The following is a 27,692-nucleotide window of genomic DNA, read 5'->3' as shown; positions in this document are numbered from 1 at the left end:
ACTTTCCGGAAGACGCCGTCACTTCCTCCTCCTATTGCACAGCCATGCACAGCCACGTGCAGCCATGCACAGCCATGTGCAGCCATGCACAGACACGCGTTGCCACACACAGACATGCGCCACCACATGCAGCCACACACAGACATGTGCTGCCACGTGCAGACACATGCAGCCATGCGCAGCCACACACAGCCACACACAGACATGCGCCACCACGCACAGACACGCACAGCCACACACAGACATGCGCCGCCACGTGCAGCCATGCACAGCCACACACAGCCACATGCAGCCAGGCACATACAAGCAGACACGCGCAGCCACAAGCAGACACGCGCAGCCACAAGCAGCCAGGCACACACATGCAGACACAGACAGCCACGCACAGACACACGCAGCCATGGACAGCCACACGCAGCCATACATGGACACATGTCACCATGTGCAGCGATGTGCAGACACACACAGCCATGGATAGCCATGCGCAGCCAGAGCCAGGCACAGCCACGGACAGCCATGTGCAGCCATGCACAGACACACACAGCCACGGACAGACACACGCAACCACATGCAGCCAGGCACAGCCAGGTGCAGCCAGCCGTCTCGGTTTGTCGGGATGCGGCAGTAGACAAGTGCAAAGGGGAAGTGACACAATATGCGCCCCTTAGCACGCGGGTGCACTGGCCTGTGTCGTCTGGGGCGATTGCTGAGTGATGGCCTGAGCCCCATGGGCCTGACATCAATTCCTCCAGGGAAGAAGCCGGGGCATGAACGTCCCTGCAGAACTCACGGCGGCGTCCTTTGCTCGGGGTAGCACCATGGTGTCAGGTGAGCAGCAAAACTGAGCCCTGGGCCTGGGATGTTTCCCGGCGGTTTGGAGAAATCCAGCCTAGACTCAGAGAACCGCAGGGCGGGCAGAGCCCTCCGGGGGCATCCAGTCCAGCCCCCTGCCCAAGGCAGGGCCAACCCAACTCAACCAGCCCAGCCAGGGCTCTGTCCAGCCGGGACTTAAACACCCCTAGGGATGGAGATTCCACCCCCTCCCTAGGGAACCCAGCCCAGCGCTTCCCACCCGCCTAGGGAAAGAGTTTTTCCTAATATCCAGCCTAGACCCCCCCACTGCAGCTTGAGCCAATTGCTCCTTGTTCTGCCCCCACTGAGAACAGCCTCTCTCTGTCCCCTCTCTCCATCCTCTTTGGAACCCCCCTCCAGGAAGCTGAAGGCTGCTATCAAATCCCCCCTCACACTTCGCTTCTGCAGACTCAACAAGCCCAACTCCCTCAGCCTCTCCTCGTAGGCCATGTGCTCCAGCCCCCTAGTTATTTTGGTCGCCCTCCGCTGGACCCTCTCCAATGTGTCCACATCCTTTCTATAGTGGGGGGCCCACAACGGGACACAATACTCCGGACGTGGCCTCATCAGAGCTGAATAAAGGGGAATAATCACTTCCTGGATCTGCTGGCAATGCTCCTCCTAATCATAGAATCATAGAATAATAGGACTGGAAGGGACCTCGAGAGGTGATCGAGTCCTGCCCCCTGCCCTCAAGGCAGGACCAAGCTCCGTCTACACCATCCCTGACAGATGTCTATCTAACCTGTTCTTAAATATCTCCAGAGAGGGAGATTCCACCACCTCCCTTGGCAATTTATTCCAATATTTGACCACCCTGACAGTTAGGAATTTTTTCCTAATGTCCAATCTAAACCTCCCCTGCTGCACTTTAAGCCCATTACTTCTTGTCCTGTCCTCAGAAACCAAGAGGAACAAATGTTCTCCTTCCTCCTTGTGACACCCTTTTAGATATTTGAAAACCGCTATCACGTCCCCCCTTAATCTTCTTTTTTCCAAACTAAACAAGCCCAGTTCATGAAGCCTGGCTTCATAGGTCATGTTCTCTAAACCTTTAATCATTCTTGTCGCTCTTCTCTGTACCCTTTCCAATTTCTCCACATCTTTCTTGAAATGTGGCGCCCAGAACTGGACACAGTACTCCAGCTGAGGCCTAACTAGTGCAGAGTAGAGCGGCAGAATGACTTCACGAGTTTTGCTTACAACACACCTGTTGATACAACCTAGAATCATATTTGCTTTTTTTGCAACAGCATCACAGCATCACTGTTGACTCATATTCAACTTGTGGTCCACTATGACCCCTAGATCCCTTTCCGCCATGCTCCTTCCTAGACAGTCGCTTCCCATCTTGTATGTATGGAACTGATTGTTCCTTCCTAAGTGGAGCACTTTGCATTTCTCTTTATTAAACCTCATCCTGTTTACCTCTGACCATTTCTCTAACTTGCTAAGGTCATTTTGAATTATGTCCCTATCCTCCAAAGAAGTTGCAACCCCACCCAGTTTGGTATCATCTGCAAACTTAATAAGCGTACTCTCTATCCCAATATCTACATCATTGATGAAGATATTGAACAGCACGGGTCCCAAAACAGACCCTTGCGGAACTCCACTTGTTATCCCTTTCCAGCAGGATTTAGAACCGTTAACAACAACTCTCTGACTACGGTTATTCAGCCAATTATGCACCCACCTTATCGTGGCCCTATCTAAGTTATATTTGCCTAGTTTATCAATAAGAATATCATGCGAGACCGTATCAAATGCCTTACTAAAGTCTAGGTATATGACATCCACCGCTTCTCCCTTATCCACAAGGCTCGTTATCCTATCAAAGAAAGCTATCAGATTAGTTTGGCATGACTTGTTCTTCACAAACCCATGCTGGCTATTCCCTATCACTTTATTACCTTCCAAGTGTTTGCATATGATTTCCTTAATTACCTGCTCCATTATCTTCCCTGGGACAGACGTTAAACTGACCGGTCTATAATTTCCTGGGTTGTTCTTATTCCCCTTTTTATAGATGGGCACAATATTTGCCCTTTTCCAGTCTTCTGGAATCTCCCCTGTCTGCCATGATTTTTCAAAGATCATAGCTAAAGGCTCAGATACCTCCTCTATCAGCTCCTTGAGTATCCTGGGATGCATTTCATCAGGACCTGGTGACTTGCTGACATCTAACTTTCCTAAGTGATTTTTAACTTGTTCTTTGTGTATCCTATCTTCTAAACTTACCCTCTCTCTGCTTGTATTCACTACGTTAGGCACACCTCCAGACTTCTCGGTGAAGACCGAAACAAAGAAGTCATTGAGCATCTCCGCCATTTCCAAGTTTCCTGTTACTGCTTCTCCCTCCTCACTGAGCAGTGGGCCTACCCTGTCCTTGGTCTTCCTCTTGCTTTTAATGTATTTATAAAAGGTCTTCTTGTTTCCCTTTATGCCTGTAGCTAGTTTGATCTCATTTTGTGCCTTTGCCTTTCTAATCTTGCCCCTGCATTCCCGTGTTGCTTGCCTATATTCATCCTTTGTTATTTGTCCTAGTTTCCATTTTTTATACGACTCCTTTTTTATTTTGAGATCATGCAAGATCTCCTTGTAAAGCCAAGCTGGTCTTTTGCCATATTTTCTATCTTTCCTACACAGCGGAATTGTTTGCTTTTGGGCCCTTAACAACGTCCCTTTGAAATACTTCCAACTCTCCTCAGTTGTTTTTCCCTTCAGTCTTGCTTCCCATGGGACCTTACCTACAAGTTCTCTGAGCTTATCAAAATCTGCCTTCCTGAAATCCATTACCTCAATTGTGCTGGTCTCCCTTCTACCTTTCCTTAAGATCATGAACTCTATTATTTCATGATCACTGTCCCCTATACTGTCTTCCACTTTCAAGTTCTCAACTAGTTCCTCCCTATTTGTTAAAACCAAATCCAGAACAGCTTCTCCTCTGGTAGCTTTTTCAACCTTCTGAAACAGAAAGTTGTCTCCAATGCAGTCCAGAAACTTATTGGATAGCCTGCGCCCCGCTGTGTTAGTTTCCCAACATATGTCTGGATAGTTGAAGTCCCCCATCACCACCAAATCTTGGGCTTTGGATAGTTTTGTTAATTGTTTAAAAAAGGCCTCATCCACCTCTTCCACCTGGCTAGGTGGCCTGTAGTAGACTCCTAGCATGATATCACCCTCGTTTTTTACCCCTTTTAGCTTAATCCAGAGACTCTCTACACAGCTATCTCCTACGTTCATCTCCACTTCAGTCCAAGTGTGTACATTTTTAATATACAAGGCAACCCCTCCTCCCTTTTTTCCCTGTCTGTCCTTCCTGAGCAAGCCGTACCCTTCCATACCAACATTCCAATCGTGCGTCCCATCCCACCAGGTTTCTGTAGTACCAATGATATCATAGTTGTATTTATTGGTTAGCAATTCCAGTTCTTCCTGCTTATTACCCATACTTCTCGCATTTGTATATAGGCATCTAAGACTGATTTGATCTTGCCTCCCTGTTGTGCCCTGACCCTCCTTTCTCCTTGCCATTATAGGCCGTAGTCCCCCCCATTTCCAACCCATCTCCCAGTCCCACACATTCAGCACTTACCTGTGGGCTTTGCTCACTTGTCCCCATCGAACCTAGTTTAAAGCCCTCCTCACAAGGTTAGCCAGTCTGTGTCCAAACAAGGCCTTCCCGCTCCTGGAAAGGTGAGCTCCATCTCCGCCAAGCAGTCCTTCCTGGAAGAGCACCCCGTGGTCAAGGAAGCCAAAGCCTTCCTGGCGACACCATCCTCGCAGCCAGGCATTCACCTCCAGGATGCACCTCTTTCTGCCCGGGCCCCTGCCTTTGACAGGAAGGATCGAAGAGAATACCAGCTGTGCCCCAAACTCCCTCACCTGTACTCCCAAAGTCCTGTAGTCACGCTTGATCCGCTCAGTGTCACACCTGGCAGTATCATTTGTGCCCACATGGATGAGTAGCATGGGGTAGTAGTCAGAGGGCCGGATAATCCTCGACAATGCCTCCGTAACATCTCGGATACGGGCCCCTGGCAGACAGCGTATGCCATTAGCACCCCCATATGTCATTAGCCTTCTTGGCTACATTGTGTCATGTCCAGCTTCTCATCCACTGCAATCCCCAGGGCCTTTTCTGCCCAACTGCTGCGTAGCCAGTCGGTCCCCAGCCTGTAGCAGGGCTTGCGATTCCTCTGTCCCAAGGGCAGGACTCTGCACTTGTCCTTGGTGAACGTGCTCTCACTTTCCCCTTTTGCAGCCCATCTCCTCTCCGGCTCTGTCCAGTCCCTGCCCAGTCTGTAACCGGTCCCTTGAGCGTGGTGGTGTCCTTGTGCCAGATCCCAGGGGCCGCTCCGTTCCAATGGGGCCACCCCAAAAGTGGGTCTTGGGGCGCGAGCCTGCCCTGCGAGTACCCAGGGCTCCCTGCAGCGAGTCTCGCCAGGCCAGCTCTCCTGTCGGTGTAGCTAACCCCCCTCACGGGGCCAAAGCATGTCAACGGGAGAAGCTCTCCCCTCCACACAGCACTGCCTACAGCCGGGGGCAGGTGGGTGTAACTACGTCAGTCGGCGAGGTGCTTTCACACCCCTGCGCACTGTAGTTACACCGATACAGACCTTGTTCTGCACCTTTCCAGAGCCCAGGGCTCTCCGCAGCATTTGCACTGACGCCAGGCAGCCCTTTTGAAACAAGGGATCAGTTAGTCACCGTGTTACACAGCCTGGAAGTCCTCGGGTTAGCACTAGGCTAGGACCTCGTCCACACTAGCCACAGCCAGGCTGCAGTCCCCTCCTGTGTGTCCCAGGGGAGAGGCCAGTGTCTCTGTTAAAGAAATGCCCCGGCCCAGCCTGGGTCGGCCGATGCAGACTCGGGTTCTGGGACTCGCTGATGGGGGAGGGAAGCCTCCTTTTTCTCAGGGCTTAGTTGTGACATGGAAGCTTCTTGGCCACTGGGGTTTCCATTGTCTCTTCTGGCTCCTCCGTGCGCGTGTGTAGCCTGTATTCGGTATAGAAATGTCTCCGGTCCCCAACCGGGCAGCCGTGTGAGACTCACTCCTTGTTCCTGCCTTTTACAATCTCACAGCAGGACAAACCCAGCAGGCAATGGAGATACAGTCGGAAGCGTAACACTATTAGCAGAATGCCCACGTCCATCGCAGGCTCTCAGAGCCCTTCTTCAGATCTTAAAAACAGCCAGACCGGGTCAGGCCAAAGGGCCATCCAGCCCACAGTCCTGTCTGCTGCCAGTGGCCAAGGCCAGGTGCCCCATGGGGAGTGAACAGAACAGGGAATCATCCAGTGATCCCTCCCCGATAGCCCATTCCCAGCTTCTGACAAACATGCTACAGACACCATCCCTGCCCAGCCTGGCTCATAGCCATAGATGGACCTGTCCACCATGAATTTATCTAGCTCTCTTTTGAACCCTGTTAAAGTCCTGGTCTTCGCAACATCCTCTGGCAAGGAGTTCCACAGGTTGACTGTGTGTTGTGAGAAGAAAAACTTCCTTTTGTTTGTTTTAAACTTCTGTATATTTCATTTGGTGACCCTAGTTCTTGTGTAATGTCCCTTACTGTATCCTCCATGACACATGCTCTCCTTTACAAGCTTTGATTTCTCTTAATCTTCCTTAGTTTTTAGCAGGGCTTAATGTGCCATATGAAATTCCCTCTCCTGCTTAAAATAGTTCTTGGTGCGTGTTATGGTACCGATGCTGCCCCAGATACCTCGTAGAGAAGAGCGGGGCATCTGGCTTCGTTAAGGCCTAGCAGGGGGGTCTGTGGTCAGGGCTGTGTCTGGGCACCAAGGGGCACTGTTCTGCCGGGAGGCGGGCACCTGCCCTTGGCTGGCTTTTTGCAGCTGGCGCTGGCCGCTCTGGCTGGCGGGTCCCGTCTCTGTGCTGCCAACCGTGTCCTTCTGCCGCAGGTGGAGAAGCGCCTGGAGCTGGTGAAGCAGGTGTCCCACAGCACCCACAAGAAGCTGACGGCCTGCCTGCAGGGGCAGCAAGGCGTGGATGCCGACAAGCGCTCCGTGAGTGGCGCGGGGGAGAGGCGGGGCTGCGGGCCCCAGAGGTTACGCGGGGTCGTGCCAGGGCGCAGGCTGGGAGAGGAGGCCGTAGCGAAGTGCAGCGCCGTGGGCGAATACAGCACCCTGCGCGCAGTTCTGTAGCTTCCGCTTGGGGCCGGGGGGCCTGAGGCCAGGTCTGCCCATTGGGCGCCGGTCTGTGAGATCATCTGCCCGCCTGGGTGTGAGTTCCCACCGTGCTCTGCCGGCGGGCCAAGCTGCAACCCCCACACCGGTACGGCTCCTCCCTCCCACCCGAACAGCCCTCACACCCCCCGGGACAGCTCCTCGCGCCCCCCGGGACAGTCCTTCACGCCCACCCCTTGGTCGGCCCCTTGCATCCCCCCGGGGTGGTCCCTCACGTCCCCCAGGACAGCTCCTCATGTCCCCCCCTTGGTCAGCCCCCGGACCCTCCCGTCAGGCAGCCCCCGGGCTCCCCCTCGGGCAGCCCCTCACGCCCGTCCTGCTTCCCTTGCAGAAAAAGTTGCCGTTGACGACGCTGGCCCAGTGCTTGATGGAAGGCTCTGCCATTCTCGGGGACGACTCGCTCCTGGGGTAAGCCCCTCGCCTGGCGGCTGGGCTGGTGGCCGACAGTCGTGCCAAGAGGGTGTGAACTGCCAGCCCTGCAGGCAGCTCCCCAGGCTGGGGGTTGAAGGGGGGGCAGCGCCCCCAGGCTATCTGCTCCCTCCCCATCCAGTCCCCGGGTGCCCTGGGTGGGGGCTGGCGCAGAGGGACGCCGTGCGTGGCTGGGCTCTGCTCCCCCGGCAGGCCTCAAAGGGGAGACCACGTCCCAGAAACCTGGGTGGCCGCAGCTCTTCCCTCTCCCCCCCCACAATCACATGCAGAGGAGAGTGGAGGCCGAGCCCCCTGACAGGGCATGGTACGCCCTGAGTTTCTCTACAGCCTTTCTTGAGGGGTGCTGCATCCCGCCCAGCCCCTGAACCCCAATAACACAGGGTGGCTTCCCCCCACAACCCCAGCGACTCCTGTTGGAGACGGGCCCTCTGGGCCACCCTGAACCATCTCCACAACAGCCCATGGATGGCAGCCCCTCCCACTAGGCATCACTGCCTCAGAGCTGGCTGAGGCCTGTGGCACAAGGCTGGCTCTCACCCTGCTGCCCCCTCCATGCCTTTGTCTGCAGGCTAGTCCAGCCCCGGGGGGTGGGTTAACACCCCAGCCTAGGCTCTGGGTTTTCACGCCCCGTCTCTGTCCCACCGCAGGAAGATGCTCAAACTCTGCGGTGAGGCGGAGGACAAGCTGGCCCAGGAGCTCACCAGCTTCGAGCTGGAAGTGGAGCGGGACGTGATTGAGCCCCTGTTTGTGCTGGCCGAGGTGAGCGGGATCGGGGTGCCAGGCGCGGCGGCGACCGCGCACTGTTCAAGCAGCGCTAGTGTTTAAAAACCGGGCGCTCCAGCTGGTGGGTGGAAATCTGGCCTTCCCCGACCCTCTCCCCCAAACACCGGCCCATTCTGCCTCTTCCCTGATGCCCCATCCCCACTCACTCCTTCCCCCCTCCCTCCTTGGCTCCCTGCTCTTCCCCTTTCCCCCTCCCTACCCAGGGGGCCTGTGGTGCCGGGTGGGGGCTGCAGCTACCGGGTGCAGGTAGGAGGTGGCCTGGCTAAGTAGGGGCTGACGTGGGTGACAACTCCTGCGCCGGACCAGACACCCTTGGGTCCCCTTTATAACTGGATCTTCCACATGAAAACCTGCCGCCCGCCCGCCCCCCACTCCAGACATAGGCACCCCCTGGTCTGTAGAGAGCCCACGTCTGATTGTCTTGGTCTGTGTCCCTTCCCTAGCTATTCCCCCCATTCTCTTAGCGTTTTCCCGGCCACTCGTAGGGCTCCCTTGTGCCCGGGGCTGGGACTCCCGGCTAGCGGCGTATTCTCCCAAGAGCTTTGGTGACGCGGGATCTGGGCTCCCCGGCTCTTCCTTGTAGCCCGAGCCTGGGACGTGCAGAGCTCTGGCCGGCTTCCCTGGGCTCGCACGTGCGGAACGGCTCGGAGCCCAGGCCAGAAGGACAGGCCTCGGCACTCATTCCCTGTGCGGTGGCCCGGCCCGGCTCAGCTCTCTCTGTAGCTTCCCGACCTGTGAGGGCCCAGAAGGGGTCGCGGTTAGAGCTGGGGGGTGGGGCCTGCAACTTGCATGAGCTTTGTTTGTCATTGTTCTCTCAGGGCACCTGCCCCCGTGCTCTGCTGCCTGGGCCGTCTGGGCTGCTCCTGTAGCTTTAGCCTCCTGCCGGGTGGGCAGGCGCGTGCGAAGATGCCCCGGATTCAACGTGCATCGGGGCTGCCCCCTTGCAAAGCCTTTCCCGCAAACAGGGACTAGGGGAACCTCCTTCGCTCTGATGTGACTGTCCCTTCCCAGCGGGGGCAGCCGTCCGCCTGTGCCCATTGGGGTGGGGGCAGTGTGGGGCTCCCCGTGTGGTCAGGTGCCGGTGCTCCATGGGGCCGGGGGCGCAAGTCCTGGGGGGTGGCCCGCCGCAGCCGGCGCGTCATCCCTGGTGTTTCCCTCTGCGCTGCAGGTCGAAATCCCGAATATCCAGAAGCAGAGGAAGCACTTAGCAAAGCTCGTCCTAGACATGGATTCCTCACGAACAAGGTAGGGAGCGTGGTCTGGGCTGGTCTCCCTGCAGCGGGCATTGCTGCACGGCCGGTTTGCCATGCCTTTGGGGGAGGGAGCCTTAACCCCCTCTGGTTTGTGAGTGGTTTACAGCTGATTTCCAGGCAGTGGATGGACAGCTCCGCAGGTATATTCCAGCCAGCACATCCCCGGCCTCAGCTCACAGTTACCAGGGGTTTGTCTGTGTCTCCCTCCCCCTCCTGGGCCCATCAGCTGATGCACAAGACGATGCCTCACTTGGTGCCAGGCCGATGGCGGATTCGGTGAGGTGTCAGTGGACAGAGACTCACGGCTTCGTCCTATCTGGGCCGCCAGAGCGAACAGCAGCCGTCAGGACGCATCAGCCGCTCAGTTCTGTGCCGTTGGATGGATCGGAGCCAGCCTGAACCCAGCCCATCAGCCCGGCTCCGCGTTTCCCATGCAGCTGGGTTTGGATTTCCCGTCTGAAGAAGTCCCCGGGGCAGCACGGTGTCGGGGGCTCCACTTGCCCGGGGACCAGAGAGTTCTGGGTTTCCAGCGGGATGAAGGAGTTCGTGCTCGTTTCTCTGTGTGCTCCAGCTCAGTGCGTAGCCCAGGCGCGACGGTGGCGTTGTAGTCAGAATTCCATGCTTCATTCCAGTGCGCTCGCCGGGCCCAGCTCTCCTGCCCCGCCAATCTTCTAACTTCCACCTGGGCCTGGCAGGGCTGTCGGCCTCCCCCGGCGAATGGCAGCAGCAGTCCAGAGTCTGTCGCACGTCCCGAGGGTCACCTTAAACACTGACCAGCTGTGACGGCACGTTGGGGGTTCCCCGTCTCCTGCACCCCAAAATGGCACAAACAGACTGTACCAGCCAGTGGAATTGAGGGTGGTTTATTGCTCCTCCAGCACAGCGCAGCACAGATGTAATCTGGTTACAGGAACTGGGCTAGGATGCCTCAGGCCCCCTTGAGATGGGGGAGACTGGGCCCCTAAACTCCAGCTCCTCTCCCTAGGCTGTCTCATCCATCCTCACAGACCGCCACCAACCAACTAACCCCCTTCCAGCCCTGCCCCCCAGCCAGGGCAGCATTCCACCTTCCTTTGTTCCTCTCCATGGGGGGTGTCTGGCCACTGGTTTAACAAGTTTGGCACTACCTCTGCCTAGTGAGGTTTTCCCTGCTGGGTCTTGCTCCAGACAGCAGGGGTCACCACAGCCCAGCAAGTACCCCCACTACGTCACACCAGCATTTCACCTTCCGCCTGAAAAACACACGGAGGCCGCTCCTTGTGCACACTCCTCCACGTGGGACAGGCTGCCTGTGGAGCAGGTCTGGTTCTTTTTTCTCCCTGGGGGTGAAGCCTTGGACGGGTGGATTCGGCAGGGAATCCATCACAAAACAGCCACGCTCTGGTACAGTGGCCGGAGTCTAAGACGTAGCGAGCGCAGCCAGAGGTGTGGCTGGGCCCGCATGGTCCCTCACAAACCCAGCATTCAGGAGGTTGGAATCTGACCGGAAACGTGTGTTGCCTCACTCTGAACCCAATGAACAGTCCGGCAGTGTCTTAGAGCAGTGGCCCCCAGCGCGGTGCCTGCGGGCGCCATGGCACCCGCCAGGGCATTTATGTGCGCCCGCCGAGTGATCAGGGCCAGCCCAAGACATTCTTGTGCCCCGGGTGCACGGTGCACGCGCGGCCCCTACCCCTGACACGCGGCGCATGCGCGGTACTGGCCCCGGGTGCATGACGCACACGCGGCTCCGCCCCCGGCCACCCGGCAGCCCCAAAAGGTTGGGAACCGCTGTCTGAGAGGCTAGCAAATAGATAACTAGTGGCCTGGGCTTTCTTGGCAGAGCCCGCTTCCTTACGTGAGCTTGAGTCAAGCTTGCCCAAGTCTGGATGTTTTTTTTTTTAACATTTTGTTTTAAATAAAAAGAGCCGGGCATGGGAGAGATTGGATGTGGCTGGGTTTTAAAAAGATGCTACCCGCATACAAATCCTGTTTGTTAAAAACTCCTCCCCTAGATTCATAGAATTCATAGAACTGGAAGGGACCTCGAGAGGTCATCAAATCCAGTCCCCTGCCCTCTCGGCAGGACCAAGCACCGTCTAGACCATCCCTGACAGGTGTCTGTCCAACTGGCTCTTAAATATCTCCAGAGATGGAGATTCCACAACCTCCCTGGGCAATGTATTCCAGTGTTTAACCACCCTGACAGTTTTTCCTAATAGCCAATCTTGCTGCAGTTTAAGCCCATTGCTTCTTGTCCTGTCCTCAGAGGCCAAGGAGAACAATTTTTCTCCCTCCTCTTTGTAACACCCTTTTAGGTACTTGAAAACAGCTATCATGTCCCTTCTCCATCTTCTCTTTTCTAAACCAAACAAGCCCAATTCTTTCAGTCTTGCCTCCGAGCTCATGTTCTCTCGACCTTTCATCAGTTTTGTTTTGCTCTTCTCTGGACCTTTTCCAATTTCTCCACCTCTTTCCTGAAATGCGATGCCCAGATCTGAACACAGTCCTCCAACTGAGGCCTAATCAGTGCAGAGCAGAGCGGCAGAATGACTTCTCGGGTCTTGCTCACAACAAGGCGGCTTGCAGAGGCCTGCTGTTGTTAAGCGCACGCAGCTGCAGTTGATTGTCCCCCTTTCGGGCAGGCTGTTGCTGATGGGTGCGCTAGGCACATGGCAAAGCCACCCAGGCTTTCCGTGACCCTTAGCACTTCCTGTGTGCGTCTGTTCATGAGCAGGCTGGAGAGGGGGCTCTGTTCAGGGGCCTGCCGGAAGACGTGCAGATTGGTTTGTGAAAGCCTCCTCTTTCCAGCACGTGAAGAAGTCCCTGGAAGTGCTGGAATCCGTGACCCCCCGCCAGACTCGTGCCCTTGACAATAGTGCCGAGACGTAAGGCGGCTGAGCAGCACGGCGATGTTGCTGGGAAGGCCACAGCTGTGCTGATGGAAGCCGCAGGGTGCAGGCGCAGTGGAAGAACGTGCCTGCCAGCCTAGCTACTACTGCTCAGAGCAGTCCCTTACCTACAGCGGGAGAACCCCCGGCTGTCACCGCAGAGGTTCCTGCACTACACCGCAACAGCAGCATAACCACCACGCCATGCTGGGCCACTGTAGTGCCCATAGTCCAGCCCCAGCCCCAGCCCCAGACACGTGTGGCATTGGACTTGGTACTCTGTGGCATTTTGATGGAGAACCTAGAGCGTGGCCCATTGCACGGATCGAAACCTGGCTGGCTGGCGTGTCTCCAAATGTAACAGTAAGTGGGGGATCGTGGTCTAGTGATGATCAGTTCTTGGCCCTCCGCAATTTAACGTTTCAGGTGAGGCCATGCAGGAAAACATACAGGTGTTTGTGGTAACGTTTGCAGGTGGTACACAGGCGGGGGGAGTGAGGAATAAGGAGGAGACCAGGTCTCTGGTATGGGGAGACCAAACTGGGTGTAAACAACAGGCATTTCTGAACAGCCTCATGTAACAAAGAATGCAGGCCTTGCGCATGGGCTTGTGCTTCCAGGCTGGCTGAGCCCGGACTCTGGGCCGCAGCATTCGCACGGTTCCCTTGGGAATTAACTCGCCCGGTCGCTGGTGGGGTGGAGAACAGTCGGCCTGTTGACTGACGGCATGCCAGGCCCGCTTGGCACGTCCTAGAGCGGAGAGGAGCCGCCTGGCTTTTGAGTGCAGCAGGGCGGCTCCTGATCAGCTCACGGTGGCGTCTCGCAGGCAGGGGCCTGTCGTCTCCGCGGCCCGCCCTGGGCAGTGAAGATCGGGTTGCCCATCAGCCCACGCGGTCGTCCCCTTGCCCCAGGAGCTCTGCCCTCTGCCGCTGACTCCAGCCCCCTTGCGTCTCCACAGGTGGCAACAGTCGGCGAAGTCGTCCGGTTTGTCGAGCAACCTGCAGCCGTCGGGCTCCAAAGTGGACACTCTCAGGGAAGAGATGGAGGAGGCGGCGAACAGAGTGGAGATTTGCAGGGTACCTCTCGCTGTGTCTGATCTCCCGGCCTGTCCGTGGGCCGGTGTCTCGCCCGGAGAGGGGTTCTACAGGCTGGGAAATTGGGGGTGGAGTTGCAGGCAGGCGGAGCTTAAGTCTGGGTGAGCAGTGCGGAGGGAGGCCTGCTGCTCCCAGGAGTCCCGGCATGCCCAACAGGCAGCGTCAGCAGCTCTTCCCTCCGGCTCCCTCCTCCAGCCCTGCCAGGACTCCTCACCCTGTGCCAGGTATGCAGGGAGAGGAGACCTGTCTCTCTCCACAGCTCCTCAGTCACCCGGTGAGACCCCCGCTCCCAGCACGTTCCCCCTGCCTCCCGCACAGCCCGAGGGCGCCCCAGCTCTCGAAGCCCCTGCCTCGGTCCTCACACAGCTTGGGGTGGGCTCTCCCTGCCCCTCATCTCCCATAGGCGGGGGAAGCTCTGAGCTAACGACTCTCGGAGCCGGAGAGCAGCTTCAGGCCTCCTGCGTTGTGCCCTGGCAGTGAGCAGGCTCCGGGGGTGTTGGCTTGTGAACCTTGAGCAGTGTATGTCGGCGTCTGAACCACCAGCGGAAACCAGCCCTTTCCCCTGAGCTTGTTCGCTTGACAAGAGTCAGCGTTCCGGTGACTGCAGGGAGGGTGTCTCCTCCCTCCCCCACCCCAGCTCCATCTGGCTGTTGTGTTTGGGGACGGGAAGCAAACTCTTCCAGGTCTCCTCCATCCTAGAGGACTGTGGCAAATTCAGCATGGATGGTCTGTGTGGTGAACCCTAATGTACTGATGTACAAGGGAAGGCAGTGTTGCCTAGTGGGAGAGCCCTAGAGAACCAGAGTTCTATTCCTGGCTCTGCTAGAGGCCTGCAGGGTGACTTTGGACACGTCCCTTTGGCTCTCCATGCCTGTGTCGGTCGGTACAAGGCGGATACCGATACTGACATCCTTCATAAATTGCTCTGTCACCAGCCGATGAAGGGGGCTATGGAAGAGCTGGGGGGTGGATGCTTCTCGCTTGCCTTCTGCTCAAGATTTCAAAGCATCCACTTGGATACGTGAGCTAGATTTTCAAAAGTGCTTCGTCCCACCTGAAAATCTATCCCCTGCCTGCTCGGGCACGACCTGGCATGGCTTTATAGAGAGGGCTGCATGGGTTCAGGAATTCCACCCCAGGCTAACATGCGGCTAGGAAGGAACAGCCAAAGGGGGGACAGTCCGAAGTTCCTTCCAGCCTAGTCTCCTGTCTTGCAAGAGCGGCTGATGCCGGGTGCTTCAGAAGGAACCAGGAGAACAGGGCAATTCTCGAGCAGTCAGGGGCGAGGCTCCCCCAGAGCGTGGGGTTGCATGCCTGGCTGCCTGGGCTGAGAGCCGTGGAGGGACCTGTCCCGCTCAAACTTACCGAGTTCTTCTTTGAACCCAGTGACAGGTTTGGCCTTCACAACACGCCCTGACAAGTTCCACAGTTAAATTGTGCGTTGTGTGAAGAGGCACTTCCTTATGTTTGTGTTAAACTAGTTGCCTTGGATGACTCCTGGCTCTTGTGTTATGGGAAGGAATAAATACCCTTTCCTTTGCCACTTTCTCCACGTCGCTCACGATTCTGCATCCTCCTTGGGCCTCTCTTCTCCAAGCTGAAGAGTCCCGTCTTTTTCCTCTCTTGTCGTAGGGCAGCTTTGTCAGACCCTTGATTTGGTTTTGTGACTCTTCTCTTCACCTTTCCCAATTCTGAAATACCTTTTTGGAGTCTGAGTCATTTGCATGAATTAGAGCCGGTCAAAATGTTTTAAAGATTTTTGTGATGAATGCCGCCAATATCAAATGTTGACAAACATGGCTGGGGGTGGCGTGGGGGTGGAGGGGGAACATCACCACTCCCCGCCTCCCCCCATCTGTAAAAGTGTGGCAGCTTGAGAAATGTGCACCCAAGTTATACATGCGGGTCATGTGGCAGTCTGTCAATGCAGACCCATAGCTGTGTCTTGTCCTGTCTTGCAGTTGTGTTACATAATAGAACTCTGGAGGTTGTGTCGTTGTATTTCATCCCCTGAACTCACACTACAAAGTAGGAGAGACAAGCTAGGGAGGGAAGATCTTTTGCTGGAACAGCACAGGTGGCTTATAGAGCTCTGTAAACTTGAACAGAAGTTGGCCGAATAAAAGATATTCCCTCGCCCATCTTGATTGTCTAACCCCCTGGGATTAAGACGGTTACAACACTGGATCTTACAACCTACAGCGAGTCTTTCGGTATTGTGACGGCGCGTCGGGTTTGTCCATCTCCTGCACCCCTGTAATGGCACAAACAGACTCCACCACCCAGTAGAATAGAGGGAGTTTATTGCTCCTCCAAGATACAGCACAGCACAGATGCAATCTGGTTACAGGAACTGGGGCTAGGATGCCTCAGCCCCCCTTGAGATGGGGGAGACTGGGCAAACTAAATCCCAGCCACTTTCCCTAGGCTGTCTCCTCCATGATCCCAGCCAGAAACTAACTAACCCTCTTCCAGCCCTGCCTCCAGCCAGGGGCGGCATTCCACTTTGCTTTGTTTCTCTCCCTGGGGGGTAGCTGGTCCGACAGGTTGAGAGACCCTTGCCTAGTGACTCATCCCCTGTCCTGCTGGGCTGTGCTACAGACAGCAGCCAGTGGGGGTCACCCACAGCCCCAGCATAGCAACCAGTAAGATACCCCCCACTACGTCACAGGTATGTCCATGCTTTGCGCGGCAGGTGAAATTTCCGCCTGAACTCTGAAATAAATGTGGCTGTGATTGCATGACAGGCAGGAGGACACAGTCCTGTCCAAGACCCTCGGTACTTATGCCGATGGCTAGCCCCTCGTATTGCCACGGCTACGCGCCTGTTCTTAGTACACTGCCTCAACCAGGAATAGTGTGGGTCTGTCTGCTTGAGCTAGACATTGTACGTTCCAGCTCCAGGGAAGAGGTGCCCTTCCTGCATGCGTTCCGTCCACTACCGGTGTGAGCCGTAACGGGCTGTGTATATTTAATGAACCCCTCAGACAAAAATAGCAAAGCAGAGAGAGAACAAAGCAGATACTCAGGGAACATGCGGCATTTACCTGATCAGCCGCTGTCCATTCAAAACTGTTTGCTGTGCTGGACCAGCAGCTTTGTAGCCATGGTCTTTGGGCCTGGGTCCATTCCGCTTCTTCTCCGAAGCTCCTGTTGTGTAGAGTAACTTAATGTGATTCCATATCAAGTCAGTTGTTGAGGGCAGAGTATCACGACTGACACTGGCATAGACCAAGGGTGGGCAAACACCGGCCCACAAGCCGGATCCGGGCCACTAGGGTTAGCCCTTGGTGGTCCCCCCTGCTATATTTCCCTGCGCCTCTGCAGATCCCAGCGATCGCCATGCCATGGGTCACCATTCCCAGCCAATGGAAAGAGGTGTCCCAGTCCACACCGCTTCCCCCCACGCCCATTGTCCGGGAAAAGGGATCCCAGTGGGAGCGGTGATCGCCGGTACCTGCGGAGGTGCAAGGAGGTACAGTGGCAGTGGCCTGCCGGGGGCTCGCCACTGGCATAGATTGTCCTGCTCCTCTCAACACGAAACCCGAATTTGTCATGTCTGGCTGTGGCTAGATCCATTCAAAAGTTGGTGTCTCTTGAAAAGCTTTAAATAGTCAGTGATCTGCTTCTCCTCCCTCCGCCTCAGCATTGTACTGGGGTGGAGCTAAATTAGAACAAGCAGCCATGGGCTTGAATTGCAGCAAGGGAGGTTTAGGTTGGACATTAGGAAAAACTTCCTATCAGGGGGGTTAAACACTGGGATAAATTTCCTGGGGGGCTGTGGAATCCCCATCCCTGGAGATGTTTAAGAGCAGGTTGGACAGACCCTGTCAGGGATGGTCTAGACGGTGCTTGGTCCTGCCGTGAGGGCAGGGGACTGGACCTGATGACCTCTCGAGTCCCTTCTGGTTCTAGGATTCTGGAATCCTCGGTCAATATCATTGTGCATTAAACATGGATTTCGGCATTGCAGTGACCCTGGCCTCGCTCCTGCAAACACTCAGCCCTGTGTTTAACTTCCCTGCCCCGAGAAGCCTTTGAGACGGGTGGGATGGTTCTGATGGAAAGTGAAGAGTGTTAGTGCGATCAGGGTGCGAGCGTTTCACCACCGAACGTGCGAAAGCAACGGACGTTGCGGCGCTTTGTCTGTTGCAGAGGAATGATACTTTTCTGTCGGTCTGACCCTGTTCGTCTGGCCATCCTTGCACCGAGCTTCGTGTGGGTCGGGGGGAGCTGTGGGGACAGTACAGACACACAGGGCTGTTCCCAGTGATCTCTTGCACACGCCCAGAAATGCTTGATAGTGTTGCATGCCCTCGCCTCCTCTGGTTCCAAGCCCGGGCTCATATTCATGTCTGCACTCCTGACTGATTTCTGTAGGGAGTTCTATATACCCGGCCTGAAGCTGGAAGGTCGGGCACGTGGCTGCGTAGACACAAAGTCATCCAGGAAATCTGGGTATGTCTACACTACCCCGCTAGTTCGAACTAGCGGGGTAATGTATGCATACCGCACTTGCTAATGAAGCCCGGGATTTGAATTTCCCGGGCTTCATTAGCATAAGCGGGGAGCCGCCATTTTTAAATCCCCGCTGCTTCGAACCCCGTGTAGCGCGGCTACACGGGGCTCGAACTAGGTAGTTCGGACTAGGGTCCTATTCCGAACTACCGTTACTCCTCGTGAAACGAGGAGTACCGGTAGTTCGGAATAGGCACCCTAGTCCGAACTACCTAGTTCGAGCCCCGTGTAGCCGCGCTACACGGGGTTCGAAGCAGCGGGGATTTAAAAATGGCGGCTCCCCGCTTATGCTAATGAAGCCCGGGAAATTCAAATCCCGGGCTTCATTAGCAAGTGCGGTATGCATACATTACCCTCCTAGTTCGAACTAGGAGGGTAGTGTAGACATACCCTCAGAGACTAAGGCTAGAAGAGCCCTCAGGAGCCATCGAGTCCAGCTCCCTGCCCAAGGCAGGACCAACCCAACTCAATCAGCCCAGCCAGGGCTTTGTCAAGCCGGGACTCAAACACCTCTAGGGATGGAGATTCCACCCCCTCCCTAGGGAACCCAGCCCAGTGCTTCCCCACCCTCCTAGGGAAATAGTTTTTCCTAATATCCAACCTGGACCTCCCCCACTGCAACTTGAGCCCATTGCTCCTCGTTCTGCCCCCACTGAGAACAGCCTCTTGGGAACCCTCCTTCAGGAAGTTGAAGGCTTCTCTCAGATCCCTCCTCACTTGTCTCTTCTGCAGACTAAAGACGCCCAAATCCCTCAGCCTCTCCTAAGCCGTGTGCTCCAGCCCCCTCGTCGTTTTTGTTGCCCTTCACTGGACTCTCTCCCGTTTGTTCACATCCTTTCTGTAATGGGGCCCCCCAAAATGATGCAGCGCTCCAGATGTGGCCTCCCCAGTGCCAAGAGCGGCAGTGCCATTTCCCAGATTCTCCTTCTTCCCGTTTTTTAGAGATGGGCGCTAAATTTGCCTTTTTACATCATCCAGGATGGACCTTCCCCGACCGCCAGGGGTTTTCAAAGACAATGGCCAATGGCTCTGCAATCACATCAGCCAATTCCCTCAGCCCCCTCGGGTGCATTAGGCCCAGCCCCCTGGATTTGGGTAGAAAAGCCTCGTGTGCCTCTTGCTCTAGAGCAGACACCCGCCACGCCAGCACCCTTGTTGCTCCCGCCTCTTGCTCAACCCAAAGACTCTCCCAGGCTTATCTCCGGTTTCCCACTGGAGCTGGGAGCTGCTCTCTGACATGCAGCGCAACGCCCCCGCCTGTCCCCCCCGCCTCCATCCCTCCAGAGCGGGTGTACCCTTCCCCGGCAGTGCGCCGGTCCCACCGCCTCTCGGTTCCAATCACAGCACGGTTCCTTGCCTGCGCCAGGGCGTCCAGTTCTTCCTGCTTGTTCCCGGGCCTCTTGCGTCCATGTGCAGGCACCTGAGGTAACTGGCCGGTCGCCCTGCTTTCCCTCGTGCTCGTCGTGAGCATCGGTTGGGGAGAAGCATCTCCTTTCTGTACACTGCGGCGGTAGCGCGGTGCTGGCGTAACTCTCCCCGGGCTTGGTAAAGAAGGGCTCTCCGCAGTAGCTGAGATCACACCTGGGCATTGGCCGAACCCTGCGCAGGGCGTGGGCGGAGGACTGTTCCCTCCAGCGGAGTCCTGAGCAGTTGCCTCCTCTTGCTTGTCCTGGGACGGCGGGCCCGTGGGAGGTCAGTGGTGAGGGTCATTCGGGGGGCGGGGAGGCTAGAGAAATAAAACCTCATGGGATCTTTTGCCTTTTTAAAAATACAGCACAAATAAGTAGGCGTGAATCCTGCCACCAGTCCTAGCCTGGGACCGTCTGAGCAGGGGCAATTAAAACTTCCCACCTCCCCCCAGGAATCCTCACCTGCACCCCCTCTGCTTTTCCAGGCCTGCCCCTGCCTCACCACCCAGCTGGTGCACCCGGACTGGGTCCACAGCCCACCTCCAGCCTGGGCTTCTGCAGATTCACCCACGCCAAGATCTCTGCTGAGCGCTTGTGCGCGGTTGCGCCAGACAGGGCAATGGCTCCAGAATGTGGACAGAGGCGGCAGGGGGTAGGGAGAGACAGTTCCCCCTCGGACCTTTCAAAAAGCCCCCAGACCTCCAGGTGTGGTCAGTGTTGGGTGTGAACCCAGATCTTCAGAGGGGAAGAGTTACCCACCCTGCCACCTAGATCCTCTGAGCCTTGATCTCTACAGGGCAGGGCTCGTTCTCCACGGTTCGTGAGCTCCAGAAGGAACTTTTAATTTACGGATACGTTCTGTTACTGGGACTCAGAACTCAGGCTGATTGCCTGCTCGAGTGAAGAGTTATGTCCAGAGACAGGGAAAGAAAGAACAGTTGCAAGTCGTGTTGGGAAACAGCTTGGCAGATTTTGTTCAGGAGCATGGGGGTAAAGGACCCTGGAAGGCTGGAGCCTTTCCTGGCCCGGGAGCCTTCCTGCAGCTCCACAAGCGATGGGATACCTGGGTTGGTGCAGGAAAGGGGGAGATCCGAATGTTAGGGCAAAGAGAGCTGCTTGGCAAGGGTTGTGGATGGTTGGGTATGTCTTCGAAGTAGGGAAGCAAATGAAGCACCCTGAAGTTGCAAATCAAGCCCGGGATTTAAATATCCCGCGCTTGATTCGCATGCTCTGTGAGGTTTGCGCCGCTTCCCGGTGGCCCTGCAAACGCGGTGCAATCCTGCAAGCATCTCTGACCCTGTGTGCCGGCAGGCAAACCGGATCCACCTGTAAACGATTGCAGCTGCTGCTCAGGCAGGTTTGAGCCGGGGTGATTTACTTCTTGCTAATTCTGTGCTCTCCACAGGACCAGCTCTCGGCTGACATGTACAATTTCGTGGCCAAAGAAATCGACTATGCAAACTACTTTCAAACGGTAAGTGCCAGTGGGGATGGGGCTGTTCTGTCTTCGTCCTTCCCTCTTGCACGATGCCTCGCTGAATTAACAGAGACCCCCGCTCCCCCGCACCGCACCGGGGTTCCTAGGGCAGGCTGTAACATCTGTCCCTTGTCTTTCCCCCAGCTGATAGAGGTGCAAGCAGAATACCATAGGAAGTCGTTAGCACTTTTACAGAACGTGTTGCCTCAGATAAAAGCACAGCAGGGTAAGTGCGCAGAGTTTTCTTCATTGACTGCATGCGCTGAGGAGACTGGCGCTCGGGGCGTCAGCTGGGGAGCAGTGGGCATGATGCGAGCGCCCCGTGGCCAGCACCGCGCTGCCCCTGGGTGCCGTCTGTCCCCGAACCGTCCGCTCTCGCCCACCCCCGAGGCAGGATTCTGGGCAGGTTGGAGCAGGGATTCTCAGTAGAGAGGCCGTCTCACGGGACCCCCCTCCCCAGCACCGGGATTGGGACTCCCCCAGTCCAAAGCCGCTCTGCCCACCCTGCTCAGAACCGGTGTCCTGAGGAGAAAATCCCGCCCCCCTCCACCCCTGGACAGACCCTCCCCAGAGAGGCGCTTTCCCTTGAACCCTCAAAACCGATTGTGTGTCAGTCGCCTCACAGTCAGTCCCCCAGCCCTCCACAACCAACACCCCCCGCAACCACGACGACCGCCTCTCCACACAGAGACTCTGGCCTGTTTGCCACCCGGCTTGTAACAGGCTTTTCAACAACTCCTCTGTCCCTCGCCCCCAGGACAGTGACTCCCTTCCCCACCCCCTCTCCCCCAGGATCGATTGCCCCCACCGCACCCAGCTCCCCCCACCCGCTTGCTTGCCATTGCCAGTCACGCCTCCCTCCGCAGCGCTCAGCCCCTCTCTAACCCTGGGGCCTGTCCGAGCTAAGCTTTCACTGCCTCCTTCCAGCTAACCCCTGGCACAATTCGCAGCACTCATTAGACCTGAAAGAGGGACCCCTCTGGCTGTCGGGTTTCCTAGGGGCAAGGAACAACCTCTCCCTTTTGTCACATGCACGGACCATGCAGGTGCGTGCCCTCCCCAAAAGGAGGTGGATTTCTTCCTGTTCCCAAATGGGGAAACTGAGGCTGCGTCTCTACAACGCAGCATTCGGCGGCGAGGTTGTGTTAACCCAGCCCCGTCGCAAAGGTCAGCGCGTGTGAATGCTGGTTGTGAGCACTGCTGGCCGAATACTTCCAGCCCCCCCGGGCGGCTCCTGCCCACAAAGCGGCATTTACGCTTCCCTTTCTGCGGCAAAACGTTTCACTAAGCTAAGCGCCTGCGCAGGGCAAGGCGTTTGTCAATTCCACAGACACAGCCTTAGTGACTCATCCCCGCAGTTATGCCCCCTCACATGCAAGCGTGCCAAGTCGCTGCACACATAGACGTGCCCACACTGTAGGCACGCACAGCCTCCTACGCGTGCATTGTGCCCTGCACTTGCACACACGTGTGCACATACGCTTGCACACTCAAGCTTCCCTGGCAGGATGAATTCAGGTGGACGTTCAGCCGGAGAGATTTCAGGGGCCCAGGGGTCTGGCTGATCAGCCAGGGTAGCCTTGCATCTAACTATCCCCCCTCCCCCATAATGGAAAGGAATTCCTCAGCTGCCCAGACCCACAGGTACAGGGAAGTGTCTCTCCCTTTCTCTCTGCTAAAGACACCGAGCCCTGGAGTGCGTCCCAAGCAGCCGGGGGCCGGGTTGCTTCCAGCTGCAGGCTGCACACTCAGGACTTTGCAGTTCCCCATGACATGATCTCCTGGCCCCGAGAACCTGCCAGCTTGTAAAGCAGCGTGGTTCTCTCCCCTTGGAAAGCGACAGCGCTGTAGCTCCCAGCCATACACCGCTGCCCCCTCTAAGTACACTGAATGCAAGAGCTGAGCGTTGCAATAGCGTCGGGCTGCTCTCCCAGCCAGGGCTGCTCACCCGGGGCTGCACCAGCCCTTAGACGTCCGCCCGCATCCTTGGATGAAGGAACATGGCTGCTAGGATGCACCATGGTAATCGTGTCCCCTGGGGATTCCCCACTCCGGGACCAGTGGACGCCCAGTTTAAGTGGAGCCATGCAGTGGCTTGATGCATTTTTCCCTCTCCCCTCTGGAGGCTCGAGTGGAAATAAGAGCTCTGGACACTAGTGACTGGAGCGTGACGGGTCACTAGTGACTGGAGCGTGACGGGTCTCACTGTTAACACACGCTACAACTGCTCCACCACTTGGCCTGCTTGGCTGAGCCTGCTCAGCGGAGGGAGGTGGGGGGCGGGGGATGCTCGGAGGCTGTAGTGAAGGGCATTAAGGAGCTGGAAGTGGGGGGGCATGCACAGGACATGCCTGCTGGGCTGTGTGCGGCTCCTCTCGGTGCGTCCTGCCAGGCTGGAGCCCCCACGGTGCCCAGAGCAGCAGCGGGAGCGGTGTCGTTAGGGCAGCGGTAAGGCAGGCCTCGGTGGGGGGAGGCCGGGTGCGGTCTGGCTTGGTTGCCCCCTGGGAGCTCTGCGTTCAGATCACGCCTTGAGTCAGCAGGGGCTCTGGGGCCGGCTGCTTGGCCCCCCTGAGCAGGGGCTAGCCCGGGGCTCTATCCCATCCCCTCTCTGGCTGCAGGGCTGGGGGAGGCCGGAGCCTCAGCGTGGGACATTGGATAATGTAAGGAGAGCAGAGGGACATCGGGGGTCTTGCGCCCTGGCTCACCTAGACCCAGGGAGATGCATCCTGGACGTGCATCAGCCACACGGACACGGACACAGACATGGACACAGCCACACACACAGAGCAATACACACACAGCCACACGGACACGGACACAGACATGGTGTGACGTAGTGGGGGTACCTGGCTGGTTTCTGTGCTGCTGGCTCTGGGGTAACCCCCACTGGCTGCCGTGGGGACCACGACCCAGCAAAACAGGATGAGTCACTATGCAAACCAGTGGCCAGACACCCCCCATGGAGAGGAACAAAGGAAGGTGGATGCTGCCCTGGCTGGGGGGCAGGGCTGGAAGAGGGTTAGTTAGTGGCTGTCTGGGAGCATGGAGGAGACAGCCTAGGGAAAGGGGCTGGAGTTTAGGGGCCCGGTCTCCCCCATCTCAAGGGGGCACTGAGGCCTCTTAGCCCCAGTTCCTGTAACCAGATTACATCTGTGCTATGCTGTATCCTGGAGGAGCAATAAACCACCCTCAATTCCACTGGCTGGTGGAGTCTGTTTGTGCCATTTCAGGGTGCAGGAGATGGGGGACCCCCAACGCGCCGTCACACATGGACACAGCCACACACACAAAGCGATACACACACAGCCACACGGACACGGACACAGACATGGACACAGCCCCACACACAGAGCAATACACACACAGCCACACGGACACGGACACAGACATGGACACAGCCACACACACAGAGCGATACACACACAGCCACACGGACACGGACACAGACATGGACACAGCCACACACACAGAGCGATACACACACAGCCACACGGACACGGACACAGACATGGACACAGCCACACACACAGAGCGATACACACACAGCCACACGGACACGGACACAGACATGGACACAGCCACACACACAGAGCGATACACACACAGCCACACGGACACGGACACAGACATGGACACAGCCACACACACAGAGCAATACACACACAGCCACACGGACATGGACACAGACATGGACACAGCCACACACACAGAGCGATACACACACACACAGCCACACGGACACGGACACATGCACACACACACAAAGCCACACACACACACAGCCCCCCCGCACACACAGGCACACACACACGGAAAGGTGCGAGGTGGGGATGCGTAGCCCGGTAGCCCCGCTGCCAAGGAAGCTTGCTAGCTGGCAGAGCGACGGAGGGGATGAGTCGCGGTGCCCTTGCCCCCTAACCCGCCTGGTTCCTCTCCCCTGCTCTCGGCTGCTGCGTGGAGCAGAAGCCTGGATCGAGAAGCCCTCCTTTGGGAAGCCCCTGGAGGAGCACCTGGCCGTCAGCGGGCGGGAGATCGCCTTCCCCATCGAGGCCTGTGTCACCATGCTGCTGGAGTGCGGGATGCAGGAGGAGGTGAGTCGGGAACCCCCGCGCGGGTCTCTCTGTGCCGTCCCCCGGCTCCCGCGGCCCACGTGTGTCTGTCGCCATGACGATCCCTGCGGGCCTGGGAACCTCTGATGCCCATTGAGACCCCGCCCTCCGCAAAGCCCCTCGGCTCTACGCTGCCAGGTACGGAGCCTGCCCGGGGGCGAGGGCGGCAAACAGCCGGCTGCAGGGAGCCGGAGAGAGCCGTGAAGGAACCGGGGGGTGGCAGTGTGTATTGACTACACCATTAACCAGTAAGGGCAGGCTCGCTCCTGGACCGCAGCACCCGGCGGCTCTTGCTACATTTAAAATGCAGAGGAGCAGCGGTTCTGGACCCGCGCACGTCAGGACGGCTCGGGCCCGGCTCGGGCCGGGTGCAGCAGCCCCTGTTCGCCGTGGCCTGGGCTGGTCGCAGGCAAGGGCTGCTCTGGCAGCTGCCCCTCTCTGCAGGGGTCCCCAGTGGGGGAGCTGGGTTTCCAGTGGATGGGGCTGCTGCCGCCAGGAACCCCCTCACCCCCCCCCGTGGATTGGGGCTGCCACCGCCAGGGACCCCCTCACCCCCCCCCGTGGATTGGGGCTGCCACCGCCAGGGTCCCCCTCACCCCCCCCCCATGGATGGGGCTGCTGCCGCCAGGGACCCCCTCACCCCCCCCCCATGGATGGGGCTGCCACCGCCAGGGTCCCCCTCACCCCCCCCCCATGGATGGGGCTGCTGCCGCCAGGGACCCCCTCACCCCCCCCCCCCCCGTGGATTGGGGCTGCTGCCGCCAGGGACCCCCTCACCCCGCCCCCGTGGATTGGGGCTGCCACCGCCAGGGTCCCCCTCGCCCCCCCCCCCATGGATGGGGCTGCTGCCGCCAGGGTCCCCCTCGCCCTCCACCCCCCGTGGATTGGGGCTGCTGCCATGCCAGCCTGGGCTGCTGCGAACAGGGGATGCTTCATGGCAGCAGCCCCTGTTCGCAGGGGGGCCACTCCCCACTACTCTCCCCTGGGGGGGGCAGGTGGCACTGCAGAGACAGTGTGGGGGGGGAACCAGCTTTTAAGCCACTTTCCCTCAGCACTGGCTCCTGTTTTCCCTGCCTTCCCTCTTGCTGCCTCTCATTCAGAGGCAGCCTGGGGAGGGGGGAGTGGTCAAGTACTCTACTCGATTACCCGATACACTGACGTTTAGCAGGTAGTTGACTACTCGCTTCCCCCCTAAGGGATCACTAAGGGGCTGGTGCCGCTGCGGGTCATGCCCGGGTCTGAGCAGACAGCCCCTCGCGCCTCGACAGTGGCCAGTGTAGCCACGGCTCAGCATGCAGCGGATCCCCCATGAGCCTGGGGGTGAGTCTGCTCCAGCGCCCGCTGGAGACCCGGGCTCTCGAATAGGGACGTTAGCACCGGAGAGCCCTAGAGTTGGCCAAGAGGGCAGCTGGTACGTTGCCTTGCTGGGGCTCCCAGGAGTACAGGCGGGGGGGGCAGGCAAAGGGCGCAGGTGAGACGTGATGACGTGATTCTTCCGCTCTACCCTGCACTGATTGGGCCTCAGCTGGAGGGTTGTGTCCAGCTCTGGGCGCCACATTTCAGGAGAAACGAGGAGAAAATGGAGAAAGTCCAGAGAAGAGCAACAAAAATGATGATTGTCCAGAAGACATGAGCTGTGAGGCAAGGCTGAGGGAACTGGATTTAGACTGGAAAAGAGAAGACTGAGAGGGGACATGCCAGCAGCTTTCAAGTGACTAAAAGGGTTTTACAAGGAGAAGGGAGAAAAATTGTTCTCCTTGGCCTCTGATGCTACGACAAGAAGCAACGAGCTTCAATTACAACAAGGGAGGTTGAGGTTGGACATTAGGAAAAATTTCCTCCCTGTCAGGGTGGTGAAACACTGGGATAAATTGCCGAGGGAGGTTGTGGCATCTCCATCCCTGGAGATATTTAAGAGTAGGTTGGACAGACACCTGTCAGGGATGATCTAGACGGTGCTTGGTCCTGCCGTGAGGGCAGGGGACTGGACTCGATGACCTCTCGAGGTCCCTTCCAGTGCTAGTGTTCTAGGATTCTCTGAGGCCCCGGCACAGGGATGTGGCGTAATGAAAGCCTTTTCCTTTTCCACTAAAACCCTCTTTCTGCCATGTCTAATCTGCCTAGCTGCGTAGTGCCGAGGTGCCAGGAGCCAGGCAGCCGGCTCTGTTCCATAGATGCTGGTTTACACCAGCCGAGCTCTGACCGTGCAGCTGCACTCCGATCGGGTGTGTTGGTCGGGTGTGCCCCAGGGAAGGTGTTTCCGCGCGTCCTCGGGCAGTGACGTTCTACTCAAGCGCATCCATTGGGACCCTGCTAGGTCAGAGCCTGCCCTCTACGCCGTTGGCACCTGGGCCGCTCTGTGGGGCCCTTTCCCAATGGGGCACCATGCTCTGCCACCACCATGATAGTCACTGTTTCCCACAGTGGCTAACGCCGCTCCTGTCTCCTTTCCCCAAGGGGCTCTTCAGGGTGGCTCCTTCGGCATCCAAGTTAAAGAAGCTCAAAGCGGCTCTCGACTGCTGCGTGGTGGATGTGCAGGAGTACTCCGCAGACCCCCACGCCATTGCAGGTAAAGGGCAGAGTTACCCAGGCGGGGAAACACGATTTAGTGCTTCTCTCGGTGTCCATCTTCCAGCCGGGGCTCTCCACGCACGGCGCCCGCCGCGGGGACTCGGGCAGCAAG

General features: G+C 57.5%; 1 protein-coding gene across 7 annotated transcripts in view; it reads left to right on the top strand.

Annotated features, from left to right (window-relative positions):
- Nucleotides 1-27,692, top strand: part of ARHGAP44 (Rho GTPase activating protein 44) — a 115,757-nt gene that overhangs the window by 61,170 nt on the left and 26,895 nt on the right. For all 7 annotated transcript variants that reach the window (XM_075903495.1, XM_075903491.1, XM_075903498.1 and 4 more), the window contains exons 3-11: nt 6,783-6,887; nt 7,399-7,475; nt 8,144-8,255; nt 9,448-9,524; nt 13,361-13,478; nt 20,829-20,897; nt 21,045-21,126; nt 24,864-24,991; nt 27,467-27,578. In XM_075903495.1, coding sequence (XP_075759610.1) covers nt 6,783-6,887; nt 7,399-7,475; nt 8,144-8,255; nt 9,448-9,524; nt 13,361-13,478; nt 20,829-20,897; nt 21,045-21,126; nt 24,864-24,991; nt 27,467-27,578 — 880 coding nt within the window. The remainder of the gene's footprint in view (nt 1-6,782; nt 6,888-7,398; nt 7,476-8,143; nt 8,256-9,447; nt 9,525-13,360; nt 13,479-20,828; nt 20,898-21,044; nt 21,127-24,863; nt 24,992-27,466; nt 27,579-27,692) is intronic.

The sequence above is a fragment of the Pelodiscus sinensis genome, chromosome 20 (genome assembly GCF_049634645.1).
Source record: "Pelodiscus sinensis isolate JC-2024 chromosome 20, ASM4963464v1, whole genome shotgun sequence".
Classification (NCBI taxonomy): Eukaryota; Metazoa; Chordata; order Testudines; family Trionychidae; genus Pelodiscus; species Pelodiscus sinensis.
This window is presented reverse-complemented; position numbering and strand designations above follow the sequence as displayed.